Source organism: Salvelinus alpinus, chromosome 20 (assembly GCF_045679555.1).
Source record: "Salvelinus alpinus chromosome 20, SLU_Salpinus.1, whole genome shotgun sequence".
Classification (NCBI taxonomy): Eukaryota; Metazoa; Chordata; class Actinopteri; order Salmoniformes; family Salmonidae; genus Salvelinus; species Salvelinus alpinus.
The window spans coordinates 19,114,298-19,134,617 of NC_092105.1; the positions used below are offsets into that span (position 1 = coordinate 19,114,298).

At 42.6% G+C, this 20,320-nt stretch overlaps 1 protein-coding gene across 2 annotated transcripts in view; it reads right to left on the reverse strand.

Annotated features, from left to right (window-relative positions):
* The window catches only part of LOC139546427 (unconventional myosin-XVI-like), a 269,653-nt gene that overhangs the window by 21,691 nt on the left and 227,642 nt on the right, over positions 1 to 20,320 (reverse strand). For both annotated transcript variants that reach the window (XM_071354796.1, XM_071354795.1), the window contains exons 33-35: positions 14,935 to 15,090; positions 9,497 to 9,582; positions 5,053 to 5,142 (exon numbers count right to left, since the gene is read on the reverse strand). In XM_071354796.1, coding sequence (XP_071210897.1) covers positions 5,095 to 5,142; positions 9,497 to 9,582; positions 14,935 to 15,090 — 290 coding nt within the window. In that variant the 3' untranslated portion in view covers positions 5,053 to 5,094. The remainder of the gene's footprint in view (positions 1 to 5,052; positions 5,143 to 9,496; positions 9,583 to 14,934; positions 15,091 to 20,320) is intronic.

Here is a 20,320-nt window from a genome sequence, read left to right on the forward strand (position 1 = left end):
TATCGATTATGTTTGTTAAAAACAACCTGAGGATTGATTATAAAAAACATTTGACATGTTTCTACGAACATTACGGATACTTTTTGGAATTTTCGTCGAACGGAACGAGGCTTTGGTTTTCTGAACATAACGCGCAACCCAAATGGCGTTTTTTTGTTATAAAAGTAATATTTCTCGAACAAAAATAACATTTATTGTGTAACTGGGAGTCTCGTGAGTGCAAACATCTGAAGATTATCAAAGGTAAGCGATTAATTGTATTGCTTTTCTGACTTTCGTGACCATGCTAATTTGGGGCTAGCTGTTGTAGCATTGATTGATACACTCACAAAAGCTTGGATTGCTTTCGCTGCAAAGCATATTTTCAAAATCTAACACGATAGGTGGATTAACAACAAGCTAAACTGTGTTTTGGTATATTTCACTTGTGATTGCATGATTATAAATATTTTTAGTAATATTTTGCACCCTGCAATTCAGCGGTTGTTTAGGAAAATGATCCCGTAAAAGGGATCCGTAGCGCAGAGAAGTTAAAGGAAATGCTACCAAATACTAATTGAGTGTATGTAAACTTCTGACCCACTGGGAATGTGATGAAAGAAATAAAAGCTGAAATAAATCATTCTCTCTACTATTATTCTGACATTTAACATTCTTAAAATAAAGTGGTGATCCTAACTGACCTAAGACAGGGAATTGTTACAAGGAGTAATTGTTAGGAATTGTGAAAAACTGAGTTTTAATGTATTTGGCTAAGGTGTATGTAAACTTCCGACTTCAACTGTTATAATCCAGAAGATCAAATCAAATCAAACTTGATTTGTCACACACGCCGAATACAACAAGTGTAGACCTTACCGTGAAATGCTTACTTACAAGCCCTTAACAGCTTCTACCGCCAAGCCATAAGACTGCTGAACAATTAATCCAATGTCCTCCAGACTATTACATTGACCCCTCTTCTTGAACTGCACTATTGGTTAAGGAGCCTTTTGGTCCTAGACTTGGCGCTCCAGTACCGCTTGCCGTGCGGTAGCAGAGAAAACAGTCTGTGACTTGGGTGACTGGAGTCTCTAACAATTTTATGGGCTTTCCTCTGACACCGCCTATTGTATAGGTCCTGGATGGCAGGAAACTTGGCCACAGTGATGTACTGGGCCGTACACACTAGCCTCTGTAGCGCCTTACGGTCAGATCCCGAGCAGTTGCCATACCAGGCGGTGATGCAACCGGTCAGGATGCTCTCGATGGTGCAGCTATATAACTTTTTGAGGATCTGGGGACCCATGACAAATCTTTTCAGTCTCCCGAGGGGGAAACGGTTTTGTTGTGCCCTCTTCACGACTATCTTGCTGTGTTTGGACAATGATAGATTGTTGGTGATGTGGACACCAACCCGCTCCACTACAGCCCCGTTGATGTTAATAGGGGCCTGTTCGGCCCGCCTTTCCTGTAGTCCACGATCAGCTCCTTTGTCTTGCTCACATTGAGGGAGATGTTGTTGTCCTGGCACCACACTGACAGTCCTCTGACCTCCTCCCTATAGGCTGTCTCATTGTTGTCGGTGGTCAGGCCTACCACTGTTGTGTAGTCAGCAAACTTAATAATGGTGTTGGAGTCGTGTTTGGTCACGCAGTTGTTGGTGAACAGGGAGTACAGGAGGGGACTAAGTACATACCCCTCAGGGGCCCCAGTGTTGAGGATCAGCATGGCAGACGTGTTGTTGCCTACCCTTACCACCTGGGGGCGGCCCGTCAGGAAGTCCAGGATCCAGTTTCAGAGGGAGGTGTTTAGTCACAAGATCCTTAGCTGAGTGATGAGCTTCGTGGGCACTATGGTGTTGAACGCTGAGCTGTAGTCAATGAACAGCATTCTCACATAGGTGTTTCCTTTGTCCAGGTGGGAAAGGACAGTGTGGAGTGCGACCCCTCCTGTCTCAGCCTCCAGTATTTATGCTGCAGTAGTTTGTGTCGGGGGGCTAGGGTCAGTCTGTTATATCTGGAGTATTTATCCTGTCTTATTCGGTGTCCTGTGTGAATTTAAGTATGCTCTCTCTAATTTTCTCTTTCTCTCTCTCTTTCTTTCTTTCTTTCTTTCTCTCTCTCTCTCGGAGGACCTGAGCCCTAAGACCATGCCTCAGGACTACCTGGCATGATGACTCCTTGCTGTTCCCAGTACACCTGGCCGTGCTGCTGCTCAAGTTTCAACTGTTCTGCCTGCGGCTATGGAACCCTGACCTGTTCACCGGACGTGCTACCTGTCCCAGACCTGCTGTTTTCAACTCTCTAGAGACAGCAGGAGCGGTAGAGAAACTCTCAATGATCGGCTATGAAAAGCCAACTGACATTTACTCCTGAGGTGCTGACTCGTTGCACCCTCGACAACTACTGTGATTATTATTATTTGACCATTGGGTCATTTATGAACATTTGAACATCTTGGCCATGTTCTGTTATAATCTCCACCCGGCACAGCCAGAAGAGGACTGGCCACCCCTCATAGCCTGGTTCCTCTCTAGGTTTCTTCCTAGGTTTTGGCCTTTCTAGGGAGTTTTTCCTAGCAACCGTGCTTCTACACCTGCATTGCTTGCTGTTTGGGGTTTTAGGCTGGGTTTCTGTACAGCACTTTGATATATCAGCTGATGTAAGAAGGGCTATATAAATACATTTGATTTGATTTGAATTTAATTTGATTGAGATTGCGTCATCTGTGGACCTGTTGGGGCGGTATGCGAATTGAAATGGGTCTAGGGTATCCGAGAGGATGCTGTTGATGTGAGCCATGACCAGCCTTTCAATGCACTTCATGGCTACAGATGTGAGTGCTACGGGGAAGTGATAATTTAGTCAGGTTACCTTCGCTTCCTATGGTGGTCTGCTCGAAACATGTAGGTATTACAGACTCAGTCAGGGAGAGGTTGAAAATGTCAATGAAGACACTTGCAAGTTGGTCCGAGCATGCTTTTAGTACACGTCTTGGTAATCCATCTGGCCCTGCTGCTTTGTGAATGTTGACCTGTTTAAAGGTCTTGCTCACAACGGCTACTGAGAGAGTTATCACACAGTCATCCAGAACAGCTGGTGCTCTCGTGCATGCTTCAGTGTTGCTTGCTTCGAAGCGAGCATACAAGTAATTTAGCTTGTCTGGTAGGCTCGTGCCACTGAGCAGCTTGCATCTGGGTTTCCCTTTGCAGTCCGTAATAGTTTTCAAGCCCTGCCACATCCGACGAGCGTCAGAGCCAGTGTAGTAGGATTCAATCTTAATCCTGTATTAACGCTTTGCTTGTTTGATGGTTCATCTGTGGGCATTGCGTGATATCTTATAGTCGTCCGGATTAGTGTCCCTCTCCTTGAAAGCGGCAGCTCTAGCCTTTAGCTTGATGCGGATGTGGCCTGTAATCCATGGCTTCTGGTTGGGATATGTACGTCCGGTCACTGTGGGGACCACGTCGTCGATGCACTTATTGATGAAGCTGATGACTGAGGTGGTATACTCCTTAATGCCATTGGATGAATCCCAGAACGTATTCCAGTCTGTGCTAGCAAAACAGTCCTGTAGCGTAGCATCCACGTCATCTGAGTGGAGAAAAAACTGCATCTGTCTTTCATTTGAGAAGATTACTGACATAGACATGAATTTACACCCACCTTTAGCACACTTTTGTGAATGAGTGTGTATGTGTTTGTCTGTGCTTGTAAGTGTGTGTGTGTGTGTGTGTGTGTGTGTGCTTGTGTGTGTCTGTGTGTTGTGTGTGTGTGTTGCATGCATAGCATGTGTGTGTGTCGTGCAAGGACAACCTCCAAGGGCATCCCTCAGCCAAGGACGTCCGACAGAGAAGCTGAGAACCAAGGTTTGCACTCAAACGTGATTAACATTCTCCAAACATGCTATTAACCTTCTCCAAACATGCAATTAACGTTCTCCAAACATGCAATTAACGTTCTCCAAACATGTCCGTCTTTGAGTGGGGCCTGTCCACATATTTACTGAGATGGTGATTATGTGGACGCAGAGCCCACCTTTCCTCGCTCCCTAAGCTACTTATACAAAGGTTAGCCAAGGGGTCACTTCACTGAGCCATACAGCAGATTGGTTTACACACTTAGATGGTTAACTCCCCAACTCTCACTGAGCTGCTCTATAGGATAGAACCACTCACTGACATGCTACCTCATGTAAACGTTCCTTAACGTTAGCTATTTATCTCCACCTCACCAACTCTGAGTATTTATACCATTAACTCTCTCACTGCCCTGTCCTGATTTTCCCTATACACTTTAGTCGCTACGGTCCATTTCTATGCACACTTCTCTACTCTGCATGTGTGACCTTCACTACCTAACTCTAACGCATCTTTCCACCTGACTATACACACTTCCTTCTCCAATTCATGGCCTAAAACATAACTTATAAAGTCCTCCATAGGCATTTTGTGGAATGAACAATACAGTAATTGGTTTAGCTTTCCCTCCTATAGGCTTGGTGGAGTTTTGGACATGTTGCGTAAACCTGTAAAATCCTTTCAGCACAACATAAGTGACTGAGGGTTAGGGGTTTAACTGGGGATTACTACCCCCCCAGCTCAGTGGTGTCAAACCCATTCCATGGAGGTTCTAGAGTCTGCTGGCTTTTGTCCTTTTAATTAAGACGTAGACAACCAGGTGAGGGAGTTTCTTACTAATCAGTGAACTTAATTCATCAATCAAGTCCAAGGGAGGAGCGAAAACCTGCAGACACTCGGCCCTCCGTGGAATGAGTTTGACACATAACCTAGCTGAATGTCAGACCAGAGAGTCGAGCTCAGAGTCAAACCCAGAGCTGCAGTTTCCTTTCTGAGCAATGAGTGGAACAGAGTAGGATGAGGTTGCCCCTTATACTCGCATATCCCCTCCTAATGGTTAAGGTTAGGATTACAGGCATGATAATCTGATCCTAGATCTGTGGTTACGGGCAACTTCACTTGGGAGCAGGGTGACATGATACAAGAAGGATACAACAGGAAGAGGAAGGGAGAGCAGCGAGGTAGGGTACGATACGGACGACGACACTCACCTCGTCCCTAAACGTGAGGGGTGCTCCCAGCGCCCCCCTGCCTTAGAGCGCAGCCCCTGTACCGAAAGGTGAGAAGTTGAGATGACCCCTCTGGAAGAAGATAAAGAGAGGGAGAGAAAGAGAGAGAGAGAGAGATACACAAATACACTCCAGAGTCAATGGGGTCAAAGAACCATTAAGGACATACAGTTTGAGCAATAAGCACTACGTGAAACCTGACATATGCTGAATGCATACTGTATTCTTTGAATATTAAATGTTGGTGTCATGGAATGCTTCAGTGGATTCTGTAGCCTAGGATATGCCATCGCTGGCACAGTCAAACAAAAGGGAATGCCTTCTCCACATTATACCATGTCAGATAGACAAGTTAAACATTTGGAGAAGGAAAGAGCACATCTTTATAGAAAGTGAAAGAGTAGACTGGTTCAGAATGAACCTGTCTAGAGAGTGCTACTCTGTCAGGGGCTGTTGTAAGCCAGAGTAAGAATAGCTAGACCTGTCAGAATGTGCTGGAACATCAGCATTTTACACTACACACTAAGAAGCTCCAACTCCGTGATCGCCCCTGTGTCTCTCAGCCAGACAAAACTCACAACCCTCTCTTACACAAGACAGAGGGCATTCCGGCCTTTTCAGGAACATTGTCTCTGTGTGTGTCTCTGTAATGGATACGGCATGGATTCTCCATTAGCTAACCCAGGGAACGGGAACACCATGTACCTCCTCAGCGTTCATGGGAATCGAATGGGAATACTGTGCACTGAGCCGGTCAGAATGCCACTAGGAAGTTCTTGTTCGCTTCTTTGCTACATGCACCTCGTCTTGACTCGCATCTCACTCCCTATCAGATCCAATCAATTATGTAGAAGGATTTTAATTGTGTTTTAACAATGTAGATCAATGGGGAGCAGATGCATCCTGGAATCTCCTGACTAGGACAGTTTGAGGCGGGTAATGTCAGAGGAAATCAGACCAAAGAGCAAATATCCTGTCCTGATTCCTGCTTTGACCATAATATTAAATGAATATGTTCCTGTTGTCATTATGACTTGAGGCCTGCTCTACACCAGCCAATGGATTTGTCAGTGGCTATGGGAGAAGTCAATGGGAGAGGACAGTTACAGAGCTGAGGGTTATGTGGAGCCAGGAATTTTTGCTAAACATGTATCCAGACCAGGAAAACTCTGGTTTACATGGTCAGCAACATCTCTTGGCCTTGACATGGGTCCTCCACTAGTTTGTGGTGGTGTGTGTGTGTGCTTGTTTAGAGAAACAGCCTGTTCTCATAGAGTAGACATAACATAGTAAACGTAAATCCGGGACACTCAAATTGGTATGATATATTACATTTGGTATGGTTACATAAGACAGAAAGTTACCTAAGGCAAAAACTAAAGTAAGGTGGTTGGTCGGGGTGGATGGGTAGGAATATAACGCGAACATCTAGCAATGCAAAGGTTGAATGTTTGAATCTCATCACGGACAACTTTAGCATTTTAGCTAATTAGCAACTGTGCTTACTACTTTTAAGCTACAGTGGCTTGCGAAAGTATTCACCTCCTTGGTATTTTTACTAATTTGTTGCCTTATAACCTGGAATTAAAATAGATTTTTGGGGGGTGTATAATTTGATTTACACAACATGCCCACCATGTTATTGACTTGTTTATTGTTTACTCCATGTGTAACTCTGTGTTGTTGTCTGTTCACACTGCTATGCTTTATCTTGGCCAGGTCGCAGTTGCAAATGAGAACTTGTTCTCAACTAGCCTACCTGGTTAAATAAAGGTGAAATAAAAAAAAATATATATATTTTTTTTTTTGAAGATGCAAATATGTTTTATTGTGTAACAAACAAGAAATAAGACAAAAAAACTTGAGAGTGCATAACTATTCACCTCCCCAAAGTCAATACTTTGTAGAGCCACCTTTTGCAGCAATTACAGCTGCAAGTTTCTTGGGGTATGTCTCTATAAGCTTGGCACATCTAGCCACTGGGATTTTTGCCCATTCTTCAAGGCAAAACTGCTCCAGCTCCTTCAAGTTGGATGGGTTCCGCTGGTGTACAGCAATCTTTAAGTCATACCACAGATTCTCAATTGGATTGAGGTCTGGGCTTTGACTAGGCCATTCCAAGACATTTAAATGTTTCCCCTTAAACCACTCGAGTGTTGCTTTACCAGTATGCTTAGGGTCATTGTCCTGCTGGAAGGTGAACCTCCGTCCCAGTCTCAAATCTCTGGAAGACTGAAACAGGTTTCCCTCAAGAATTTCCCTGTATTTAGCTCCATTCATCATTCCTTCAATTCTGACCAGTTTCCCAGTCCCTGCCAATGAAAAACATCCCCACAGCATGATGCTGCCACCACCATGCTTCACTGTGGGGATGGTGTTCTTGGGGTGATGAGAGGTGTTATGTTAGCAGGTCATTTTTAGTCTCATCTGACCAGAGTACCTTCTTCCATATGTTTGGGGAGTCTCCCACATGCCTTTTGGTGAGCACCAAACATGTTTGCTTATTTTTTTTCTTTAAGCAATGGCTTTTTGTATGGCTTAAAGTGTGTATGGCTTAAAGTGGTCCTATGGACAGATACTCCAATCTCCGCTGTGGAGCTTTGCAGCTCCTTCAGGGTTATCTTTGGTCTCTTTGTTGCCTCTCTGAGTAAATACCTCTTTGCCTGGTTCGTGAGTTTTAGTGAGCGGCCCTCTCTTGGCAGGTTTGTTGTGGTGCCATATTCTTTCCATTTTTTAATAATGGATTTAATGGCGCTCCGTGGAATGTTCAAAGTTTCAGATTTTTTTTTATAAACCAACCCTGATCTGCACAACTTGTCTCTGACCTGTTTGGAGAGCCCCTTGGTCTTCATAGTGCTGCTCATGGTGCCGCTTCTTTGGTGGTGCCCCTTGCTTAGGGGTATTGCAGACTCTGGGACCTTTCAGAACAGGTGTATATATACTGAGATCATGTAGCAGATCATGTTACATTTAGATTGAACACAGGTGGACTTTATTTAACTAATTATGTGACTTCTGAAGTTAATTGGTTGCACCAGATCTTATTTAGGAGCTTCATAGCAAAGGGGGTGAATACATATGCACGCACCCCTTTTCAGTTCTTAATAATTTTTTTATACAAGTAATAAATAAAAAAAAATCACTTCACCAATTTGGACTATTTTGTGTATGTCCATTACATGAAATCTAAATAAAAATCAATTTAAATTACATGTTGTAATGCAACAAAATAGGAAAAACACCAAGGGGGTTGAATACTTTTTGCAAGGCACTGCATTTTGCAACTATTTAGCATGTTAGCTAACCCTTCTCCTAACCCTAATCTTAACTCAAACCCTAACCTAGCTAACGTTAGCCACCTAGCTAAAGTTAGCCACCTAGCTAAAGTTAGCATTATCCACCTAACCACCTAGCTAACGTTAGCCACCTAGCTAAAGTTAGCATTATCCACCTAACCACCTAGCTAACGTTAGCCACCTAGCTAAAGTTAGCATTATCCACCTAACCACCTAGCTAACACTAGCCACAATAAATTGGAATTGTAACATATTACATGTTTTGCAAATTCATAAGATATTGTACGAATTGCAATTCATAACTTATCTTACGAATTGTAATTCATAACATATCATATGAAATGAATGATAGACATCCACAAATGAATACATACCATACGAAACGTAACATATCATACTAAATGGAGTGTACCGGATTTACATTTACTATGTTACGTCTACTCCTCAGTACAGGTTGAGAGAAATGGTTAGGGAGAGTTATGGTGGTAGAGGAGAGAGTTAGTCCAGGATCTGGTATCAGGGTGTAGGGTTTTATCTCGTTTTCTGCCGAGGTGTTATTGGTGTTGCGTGTCTCGCAGAAAGGGTGATTCTGTCCTGGTGAATATTTCATGCCCTATTTGAATTATTAAAGCTCAGAGCGCAGGTGTGTGTGTTTATCAACAGAGATGTACTCTCGGTCTGTCAAGACGCTTCATGGTTTCCGCTTGATCCGTCTCATATGATGCAGATATGTGTGTGTGTGTGTGAGTGTGTGTATAGGTGTGTGGGGGGCATTAAATCCAATCCTGTAACCATAGACCAGGAGCATTGAGTGTCTTGGGACATAGGAGAAGCTCACATGTCACAATTGAAATGAAACGTTCAATACCAGCACTGTTAGTCCTACTGAAAACACAACAACACCCAAAACAGAAGAGCATGCCAAACACAAATCCCGAGTGTGTGTGTCACCCGCCAAAATGAAAGGAACAGTGCTAAAATGCCAGCATATTCACAGAGAGAAAACCCTGAAAAGACTTCTGTGTTTAAAAAGGGGATGTTGGGTAACCTGATCGAAACGAGGTTACACAACAGAGGGACAGGGCTACTCTAACCATCAGCACAGTAAGGAGGAGATTGTGTGTGTTTACCTGGGTGTGATGTCTGTCCATATGTCTGTGGAGAGATGATGAGCTGGAGGAGTTTGACTTGGTGTGACCCTCATCTTCCATTGACCCTGAAAAAAAAAAAATCACACACACACACACACACACACACACACACACACACACACACACACACACACACACACACACACACACACACACACACACACACACACACACACACACACACACAGGAGAGAAAGCCATACGTCAGTGAAGCCACTATGAAAGACAGAAGTGGAGAGATGGGATAGACAGAGTACCTGAGGGAGAAAACAGCATTGCAGTGGAGGAGAGGAGAGTACTCTGTCACTTCCACCCTTTCACTGTAATACTGGAATCCCACTCAGCTTCTGGATCAACCCATGTATTATCTATCATGTATTACTCCTGTCTAGTGTCTTTTATCTCCATGTATTACCTCCCATCTATTGTCTTTTATCTATCATGTATTACTCCTGTCTAGTGTCTTTTATCTCCATTTATTACCTCCTGTCTATTGTCTTTTATCTATAATTTATTACCTCCTGTCTACTGTCTTTTATCTATAATTCATTACCTCCTGTCTATTATATATCATGTATTACTCCTGTCTAGTGTCTTTTATCTATAATTTATTACCTCCTGTCTACTGTCTTTTATCTATAATTTATTACCTCCTGTCTATTGTCTTTTATCTCCATTTATTACCTCCTGTCTACTGTCTTTTATCTATCATTTATTACCTCCTGTCTATTGTCTTTTATCTATCATTTATTACCTCCTGTCTATTGTCCTTTATCTATCTCCTCTCTTCATCTCTGTCTGTCTGTCTCTCAGTCTGTCTGTTTCTCTCATTATTAATATCCCAGCATTCACATATTCAGATTCAAATAATATTTATTAGCATGAATGACAAAGCCACTGTTGCTAAAGCAAATTGAGATAGACATCAACAGTAACAGAAAATAATAATAATAACAACAATAATAATAATGATAATAGTGATGATAAGAGAAAGTAGACAGTATACAGTGCCTTTGGAAAGTATTCAGACCTCTTGACTTTTTCCACATTTTGTTACATTACAGCCTTATTCTAAAATGTATAAAAAATACAAAACAGAAACCCGTTATTTTCATAAGTATTCAGACCCTTTGGTATGAGACTTGAAGTTGAGCTCAGGTGCATCCTGTTTCCATTGATCATCCTTGAGATGTGACCAGGCTGGATTTCTGTATAGCACTTTGTGACATCGGCTGATGTAAAAAGGGCTTTATGAATACATTTGATTGGAGTCCACCTGTGTTAAAATGATTGGACATGAATTGGAAAGGCACAAACCTGTCTATATTAGGTCCCACAGTTAACAGTGCATGTCAGAGCAAAAACCAAGCCATGAGGTTGAAGGAATTGTCTGTAGAGCTCAGAGACAGGATTGTGTCGAGGCACAGATCTGGGGAAGAGTACCAAAACTTTTCTGCAGAATTGAAGGTTCCCAAGAACACAGTTGCCTCCATCATTCTTAAATGGAAGAAGGTGGGAACCACCAAGACTCTTGCTAGAGCTGGCTGCCAAACTGAGCAATCGGGGGAGAAGGGCCTTGGTCAGGGAGGTGACCAAGGACCCGATGGTCACTCTGACAGAGCTCTAGAGTTCCTCTGTGAACCTTCCAGAAGGACAACCATCTCTGCAGCACCCCATCAATCAGGCCTTTATGGTAGATTGGCCAGACGGAAGCCACTCCTCAGTAAAAGGCACATGACAGCCCGAGTTTTCCAAAAGGCATCTAAAGACTCTCAGACCATGAGAAACAAGATTCTCTGGTCTAATGAAACCAAGATGGCCTGAATGCCAATCGTCACGTCTGAAGGAAACTGGCACCATCCCTACGGTGAAGAATGGTGTTGGCAACATCATACTGTGAGGATGTTTGTCAGTGGCAGGGACTGGGAGACTAGTCAGGATCGAGGCAAAGATGAACGGAGCAAAGTGCAGACCTGCTCCAGAGAGCTCAGGACCTCAGACTGGGGCAAAGGTTCACCACCTTCCAACAGGACAACCCTAAGCACACAGCCAAGACAACCCAGGAGTGATTTCGTGACAAGTCTGTGGACGTCCTTGAGTGGCCCAGTCAGAGCCCGGACTTAAACCCGATCGAAGATCTCTAGAGAGACCTGAAAATAGCTGTTCAGCAACATTCCCCCTCCAACCTGACAAAACTTGAGGATCTGTAGAGAAAGTTCCCAAATATAGGTGTGCCAAGCTTGTAGCGTCATATCCAAGAAGACTGGAGGCTGTAATCGCTGCCAAAGGTGCTTCAAGAAAGTACTGAGTAAAGGTCTGAATACTTATGTAAATGTCATATTTTCGTTTATGTAATTTGTTTTATTAGAAAAAATGTACAAAAACTTGTTTTTGCTTTGTCATTATACGGTATTGTGTGTAGATTGATGAGGAAAAAATATATTTAATACATTAATTGATTGAATATTTAATACCTATATTTAATACATATTTAATACAAGGCTGTAACGTAACAAAATGTGGAAAATGTCAAGGGGTCTGAATACTTTCTGAAGGCACTGTATATATTACAATGTTTTTTTATGTATAGAAATAAAATGTATAAATACAAATAGTTATTTTAATATTATATCTTAAAAGCATTTTACTTTGATAATAAAAATAAGATCATATTTACAGTATATCCTGTATACATCGGTACAATGAGAGTATGCAGAATACGTGTAAGAACATTGAATAGGCACAATGAGATACAATGACATCATCTCTGGAATGTCAGTGTGCATTCTACACCTGCTTCTACACCTGCATTGCTTGCTGTTTGTGGTTTTAGGCTGGGTTTCTGTACAGCACTTTGAGATATCAGCTGATGCAAGAAGGGCTTTATAAATACATTTGATTTTTTTGATTTGCATGCAGGTGTCAGTAGTGTGTGTGTGTGTGAGTGTGCGTGTGTGCGTTTTTGTGTGTGCGCGTGTGCACACAGACTTGTGCAAATTGATTTATATGAGTGTGTGTTTGCACGTAGGAGTGTGTGTATGTGTGTATTACATGTTTGTTGATGTATTATTTAATGTGTATTATTAAATGTCTGTTATTCCAGACAGAAAGTAAATGAGTAAAAATTATTAAATTAGGAAACAAACCAAAAAAGAGTAGAAACAAAACAAAAACACAACAACCACGAAGTCCATCCCATCTCTCTCTGGTTGTGGTGCAGGGTGACACATTTAGCTACCAGCTTAGTTGACTGCTGCTCCCCTCCAAGAAGAATGGGGAGTTTATGTACATCAAGGATTTGTCGAAAGTTTGGTATATGCAGTGTTTTTCCATATCGGGGTAGTATGTTTCCCTTTTGTTGTCATATTTTGGGCAGGAACACAGTAAGTGAATCTCAGTTCCTACGTCCTGTAAATCAGACTACCTCCATATTCTCTGATCTCTTGGCAGCCAAGATTTAACGTGTCTTCCTCTTTCAATTTCCAGACTGTGGTCGTTCAGTCTGTATTCCGAGAGGGTTTTTCTTCTGTTTACATCTAGTTCGGCTGAGATATTCTGCCAATGTAAATGTTGGATTTAGTGACAAATAACAATCACGTTTAGTTTGTCATTTAATTTAGTTTGTCACTGAACAAAAATAGAAACACAACATGTAAAGTGTTGTGTCCCATGTTTCATGAGCTGAAATCAAAGATCCCAGAATTATCCCATTCAAACGAAAACCTTATTTGTTAAACATGTTGTGCACAAATTTGTTTACATTCTTGTTAGTGAGCATTTCTCCTTTGCCACGATAATCCATCCACCTGACAAGTATGGCATATCAAGAAGCTGATTAAACAGCATGATCATTTCACAATACAAGGCCACTCTAAAATGTGCAGTTTTGTCACACAACACAATGCCACAGATATCTCAAGTTTTGAGGGAGAGTGGAATTGGAATGCTGACTGCAGGAATGTCCATCAGAGCTGTTGCCAGATAATTGAATGTTCATTTCTCTACCATAAGCCTCCTCCAAAGTTGTTTTAGAGAATTTGGCAATACGTTCAACCGGCCTCACAACCTCAGACCACATGTTCGGCGTTGTGTGGGAGAGCGGTTTGCGGATGTCTATGTTGTGAACAGACTCCCCCATGGTGGCGGTGGTGTTATGATATGGGCAGATATAAGACACGGACAACGAACACAATTGCATTTTATCAATGGCAATTTGAATGCACAGAGATACTGTGAAGAGATCCTGAGGCCCATTGTCGTGCTATTCATCTGCCGCCTTCACCTCATGTTTCAGCATGATAATGCACGGCCACATGTCGCAAGGATCTGTACACAATTCCTGGAAGCTGAAAATGTCCCAGTTCTTCCATAGCCTGCATACTCACCAGACATGTCACCCATTGAGCATGTTTGGGATGCTCTTGATCGACGTGTACGACAGCGTGTTCCAGTTCCCGCCAATATCCAGCAACTTTGCACAGCCATTGAGTCAGACAACATTCCACAGGTCACAATCAACAGCCTGATCAACTCTATGAGAAGGAGATGTGTCACGCTGACTGAGGCAAATAGTGGTGACACCAGATACTGACTGGTTTTCTGATCCACGCCCATACTTAAAAAATCTGACCAACAGATGCATATCTGTATTCCCAGTCATGTGAAAGTCATAGATTAGGGCCTAATTTATTTATTTCAATTGACTGATTTCCTTATATGAACTGTAACTCAGTAAAATCTTTGAAATTGTTGCATGTTTATATTTTTGTTCAGTATAGCTGTTTTTCCATTTGGAGTCAATTAGTTTGCTTTTGGTTTTAGAAATGAAACAGTTTTTTGAATGGTCTTTAGTTTGGATGTTGTTAGTGAGCCGCAGAGCAAGCTGACCTGGGGGATCATCCTCTTGGGAGAAGTGCTTACTCAGAAAGCATCTGCATTTAATGGTCTGCTTGATTTAAATGCTGCCAGAATTAAAATGCTATTTTTTGCACTTGAATGTGTAGAGTGAATGTGCATGTGTCACTATCTGTCAAATTGTTCCCTTCAAGTCCCTGTGTGATCACTGCTGTAACCTTGCTGATGTGACCTTGATAGGCTAATGTAGGTGACAGAACCATATCGAAGGGAATCCCACCTAGTCGTTTCACTCCTCACTGACCATGAGGGAGAGGAGTTGAGGAGGAACCAAAGGAATCGTTGGGATCGTTCTCCTCTCATCCCATCCTTGCTTCCTCCTCCTCCCCCTTCTCCTCCTCCTCCTTCTCCTCACATCCTACCGTTCACCACTTCACCAGACTCCAATTCCTCCTCCTCCTTCTCCTCCTTCTCCTCCTCCTCCCCCTTCTCCTCCTCCTCCTTCTCCTCACATCCTACCGTTCACCACTTCACCAGACTCCAACTCCTCCCTCGGCTCTTACCATTAGACAGCCGGTTGCCATTCTCTACGGGGGTGTGGCTTGGGGAGTGGGGGGCGTGGTTGTTGGCGTTCTTGTCCTGTAGCTGTGGAGACGGGGAGGAGGGGGTGGAGCCTGGGTGCTCCTCTCTCCCTGGCAGGTTGATGTTGGAGTTGAAACCTGGGAGGAGATGACAAACACACTCAAACACACTGTTACTGCCATCGGTTTGTTTCCATACATTGAATTGTTAAACTGTTAGTTCCAAAAATATTTTTGGTACCTCAGATTGTTCTTGCAATTCTCACATAGAGACATCATTGGGATGAATGTTTGAAAGGCTTTTTACATTTGTAACACAAACCAGTTTTGAGAATATCCTGATTAAAGTGGCCATTTTAGGCCCTTTTAGACCTACAATAGCCTCCGGTAAGACCCTATGACCTATGAACCTTACACGATACAGACAACACCCTGGTGTCATGATATTCCTAATAGCGCCTTCTAACATATGGAGCATCACTCAATTCTGAAATACAATTTTAAACATTCATTTATTCAACATTAAAACAATTTATATGAATACATCAAAATGAACCTTTTTGATTTAGTTCCTTTTTAGACCTATTGTTTTAATACAGAATATACTCTACAAGTACATCACATTTCTAGAGTCAGTTCTCTGCTACTTTTAAAGGTTAAAGCTGGGAATGCCTCAGGGAGCTTCAAGTTTAAAGTTGGGAATTCCCATGACATCCCTGCGGCATTCCCGTATCCCACAGGAGGAGCAGGCGGGGGGGGACAGCTGCTCATCACAGGCATGGCATTGATACCTCCCCTAACCCCCAGGCCACCCCAGAGCATCGGGTATCACAGATAACCATTTAGTGCCAGGAGGGAACGGAAGCAGGCTGTCCCGTTAAGCCCAGTGGCATCTCGCTGTTCACGACCCTGACCACCAGCCTACTCTGGCGTGCAGGCAAGTCAATGTGCCTTGCTGGTCATTCTATGTCTAGGCATGTGACATTGAGATGGGAGAAAGTGTCACGTCAGCCTGAGGGTTTCTGTTTCTACCCTAGACCCCTGGGTTTTAAGGCCCTTGGCATTCTGGTGGATATCCGTAAACTACTGTTAGTGCCCCTCTTCAATGCCCCGTCTCAATGACTTAGTTAGATTAAGAAGTATCCCACTGGGCACACACTGGCTGAATCAACGTTGCTTTCACATCATTTCAATGATGAATTGATGTCTGTGCCCAGTGGGATGTCTCTGCTACACTCTGTTCTGTCCTCATGTCATCTCCCCTTTTGTAGTGTGAGGAAGAGTGATATACCCCACTACGGTGATAAATATTTAATCTCATATTATATTAACCTACACACTACTAATATACTTGAATGAAGGAGAAGGAGAGAGAGAAGGAGAGAGAGAGGAGCGAGATAGAGAGAGCGAGAGAGAGAGGTGAGAGAGGAGAGAGGGAAAAGAGACAGAGCGTGACAGGTGAGAGAGAGAGAGAGGGGAGAGAGAGAACGAGAAAGAGAGAGAGGAGAGAGAGAGAAGGAGAAAAAGAGAGAGGAGAGAGAGAAGGAGAAGGAGAAAAAGAGAGGAGAGAGAGAAGGAGAAAGAGAGAGAGGAGAGAGAAAGAGAGAGAAATAAAGAGGAGAGAGAAAGAGAGAGAGGAGAGAGAGAGAGACTGATAGAGAATAAGAAAGAGAGATACAGAGAAAGAGAGATATACAGAGAGAGAGAGAGAGACAGATAAAGAGAAACACAGAGAGAGCGAGAGATACAGAGAGAGCGAGATATTCAGAGAAATAGAGATATAGATACAGAGAGAGAGATACAGAGAGAGAAAGAGGTATACAGAGAGAGAGAGATACGGAGAGCAAAGGAGGAGAGAGAAAGAGAGAGAGGAGAGAGAAAGAGAGAGAGGAGAGAAAGAGAGAGAGAGGAGAAAGAGAGGAGAGAGAGGAGACATGTAGAGAAAGAGAAAGAGAGAGGAGAGAGAAAGAGAGAGGAGAGAGAAAGAAAGAGAGGAGATAGAAAGAGCGAGAGAAACATCCTCTGTGTACAACGTAAAAAACACCAAATAATGCATGCAGAGCAGAATTAGGCCGATACCCGCTAATTATCAAAATCCACGAAAGAACTGTACAGTTCTACAATCACCGAAAAGGAAGCAATTCCCAAACCTCCCATAACAAAGACATCACCTACAGAGAGATGAACCTGGAGAAGAGTCCCCTAGGCAAGTTGGTCCTGTGGCTCTGTTCACAAACAGAAACAGACCCCACAGAGCCCCAGGACAGCAACACAATCAGACCCAACCAAATCATGAGAAAACAAGATAATTACTTGACACATTGGAAAGAATTAACAAATAAACAGAGTAAACTAGAATGCTATTTGGCCCTAAACAGAGAGTACACAGTGGCAAAATATTTTACCACTGTGACTGACCCAAAATTAGGAAGCTTTGACTATGCATAGACTCAGTGAGCATAGCCTTGCTATTGAGAATGGCCACTGTAGGCAGACTTGTCTCTCAAGAGCAGACAGGCTGCGTGCACACTGTCCACAAAATGAGGTGGAAAGTGAGCTGCACTTCCTAACCTCCTGCCAAATGTATGACCATGTTAGAGACACATATTTCCCTCAGATTACACAGATCCACAAAGAATTTGTGGGAAATCCAATTTTGATAAACTCCCATATCTATTGGGTGAAACACAGTGTGCTATCACAGCAGCAAGATGTGTGACCTGTTGCCACAAGAAAAGGGCAACCAGTGAAGAAAACCATTGTAAATACAACCCATATTTATGTTTATATATTTTCCCTTTTGTACTCTAACTACTTGCACATCGTCACAACACTGTATATATACTGTATATACATAATGACTGTTGAAATGCATTTACTCTTTTGGAACTTTTCTTAGTGTAATGTTTACTGTTCATTTTTGATTGTTTATTTACATTTTGTTTACTATCTATTTCACTTGCTTTTCAATGTAAACATATGTTTCCCATGTCAGTAAAGCCCCTTACATTGAAATTGAAATGAATTGAAATTGAATTGAGAGAGAAAGAAAGAGAGAGTGAGAGAGAAGGAGAGAGGGACTGCAGTGTGTGTATTCTAGTGTGAGAGTGTTAACAATGAGTGACGTTTCATACTGATCTAACAGTTACTGCTTGTGTTCATAACATATTTAGTGTTGAAGGGAAGTGTTTGAACATGTATGTTATGAAACACTCTCTTTAAATCACTGCAGTAGTAGACAACGTGAGAACACATTGTACCCATTTAATCAAATCAAAATCAAAAGTTATTTGTCACATTCCGAATACAACGGGAGGAGACTTAACCGTGAAATGATGCAGTAACACAAGAGGAAACAAATACACAATGTGGAGCTATATACAGGAAGTACCAGAACCAGATCAATGTGCAGCTATATACAGGAAGTACCAGTACCAGATCAATGTGGAGCTATATACAGGGAGTACCAGTACCAGATCAATGTGGAGCTATATACAGGAAGTACCAGTACCAGATCAATGTGGAGCTATATACAGGGAGTACCAGTATTAAATCAATGTGGAGCTATATACAGGAAGTACCAGTACCAGATCAATGTGGAGCTACTGTATATACAGAGTACCAGTACCAGATCAATGTGGGGCTATATACAGGGAGTACCAGATCAGATCAATGTGGAGCTATATACAGGGAGTACCTGTACCAGATCAATGTGGAAATATATACAGGGTGTACCAGTACCAGATCAATGTGGAGCTATATACAGGGAGTACCAGATCAGATCAATGTGGAGCTATATACAGGGAGTACCTGTACCAGATCAATGTGGAGCTATATACAGGTAGTACCAGATCAATGTGGAGCTATATACAGGGTGTACCAGTACCAGATCAATGTGGAGCTATATACAGGTAGTACCAGATCAATGTGGAGCTATATACAGGGTGTACCAGTACCAGATCAATGTGGAGCTATATACAGGGTGTACCAGTACCAGATCAATGTGGAGCTATATACAGGGAGTACCAGTACCAGATCAATGTGGAGCTATATACAGGGTCTACCAGTACCAGATCAATGTGGAGCTATATACAGGGAGTACCAGTACCAGATCAATGTGGCACTATATACAGGGTGTACCAGTACCAGATCAATGTGGAGCTATATACAGGGTGTACCAGTACCCGATCTATGTGGAGCTATATACAGGGAGTACCAGTACCAGATCAATGTGGAGCTATATACAGGGAGTACCAGCACCAGATCAATGTGGATCTATATACAGGGAGTACCAGTACCAGATCAATGTGGATCTATATACAGGGAGTACCAGCACCAGATCAATGTGGATCTATATACAGGTAGTACCAGATCAATGTGGAGCTATGTACAGGGAGTACCAGATCAATGTGGAGCTATATACAGGGAGTACCAGATCAATGTGAAGCTATATACAGTGAGTACGAGATCAATGTGGAGCTATATACAGGGAGTACCAGTACCAGATCAATGTGCAGCTATATACAGGGAGTACCAGTACCAGATCAATGTGGAGCTATATACAGGAAGTACCAGTACCAGATCAATGTTGAGCTATACACAGGGAGTACCAGTACCAGATCAATGTGGAGCTATATACAGGAAGTACCAGTACCAGATCAATGTGGAGCTATATACAGGGAGTACCAGTATTAAATCAATGTGGAGCTATATACAGGAAGTACCAGTACCAGATCAATGTGGAGCTATATACAGGGAGTACCAGTATTAAATCAATGTGGAGCAATATAAAGGAAGTACCAGTACCAGATCAATGTGGAGCTACTGTATATACAGAGTACCAGTACCAGATCAATGTGGGGCTATATACAGGGAGTACCAGATCAGATCAATGTGGAGCTATATACAGGGAGTACCTGTACCAGATCAATGTGGAGCTATATACAGGGTGTACCAGTACCAGATCAATGTGGAGCTATATACAGGGTGTACCAGTACCAGATCAATGTGGAGCTATATACAGGGTGTACCAGTACCAGATCAATGTGGAGCTATATACAGGGAGTACCAGTACCAGATCAATGTGGAGCTATATACAGGGTCTACCAGTACCAGATCTATGTGGAGCTATATACAGGGAGTACCAGTACCAGATCAATGTGGAGCTATATACAGGGAGTACCAGCACCAGATCAATGTGGATCTATATACAGGTAGTACCAGATCAATGTGGAGCTATGTACAGGGAGTACCAGATCAATGTGGAGCTATATACAGGGAGTACCAGATCAATGTGAAGCTATATACAGTGAGTACGAGATCAATGTGGAGCTATATACAGGGAGTACCAGTACCAGATCAATGTGCA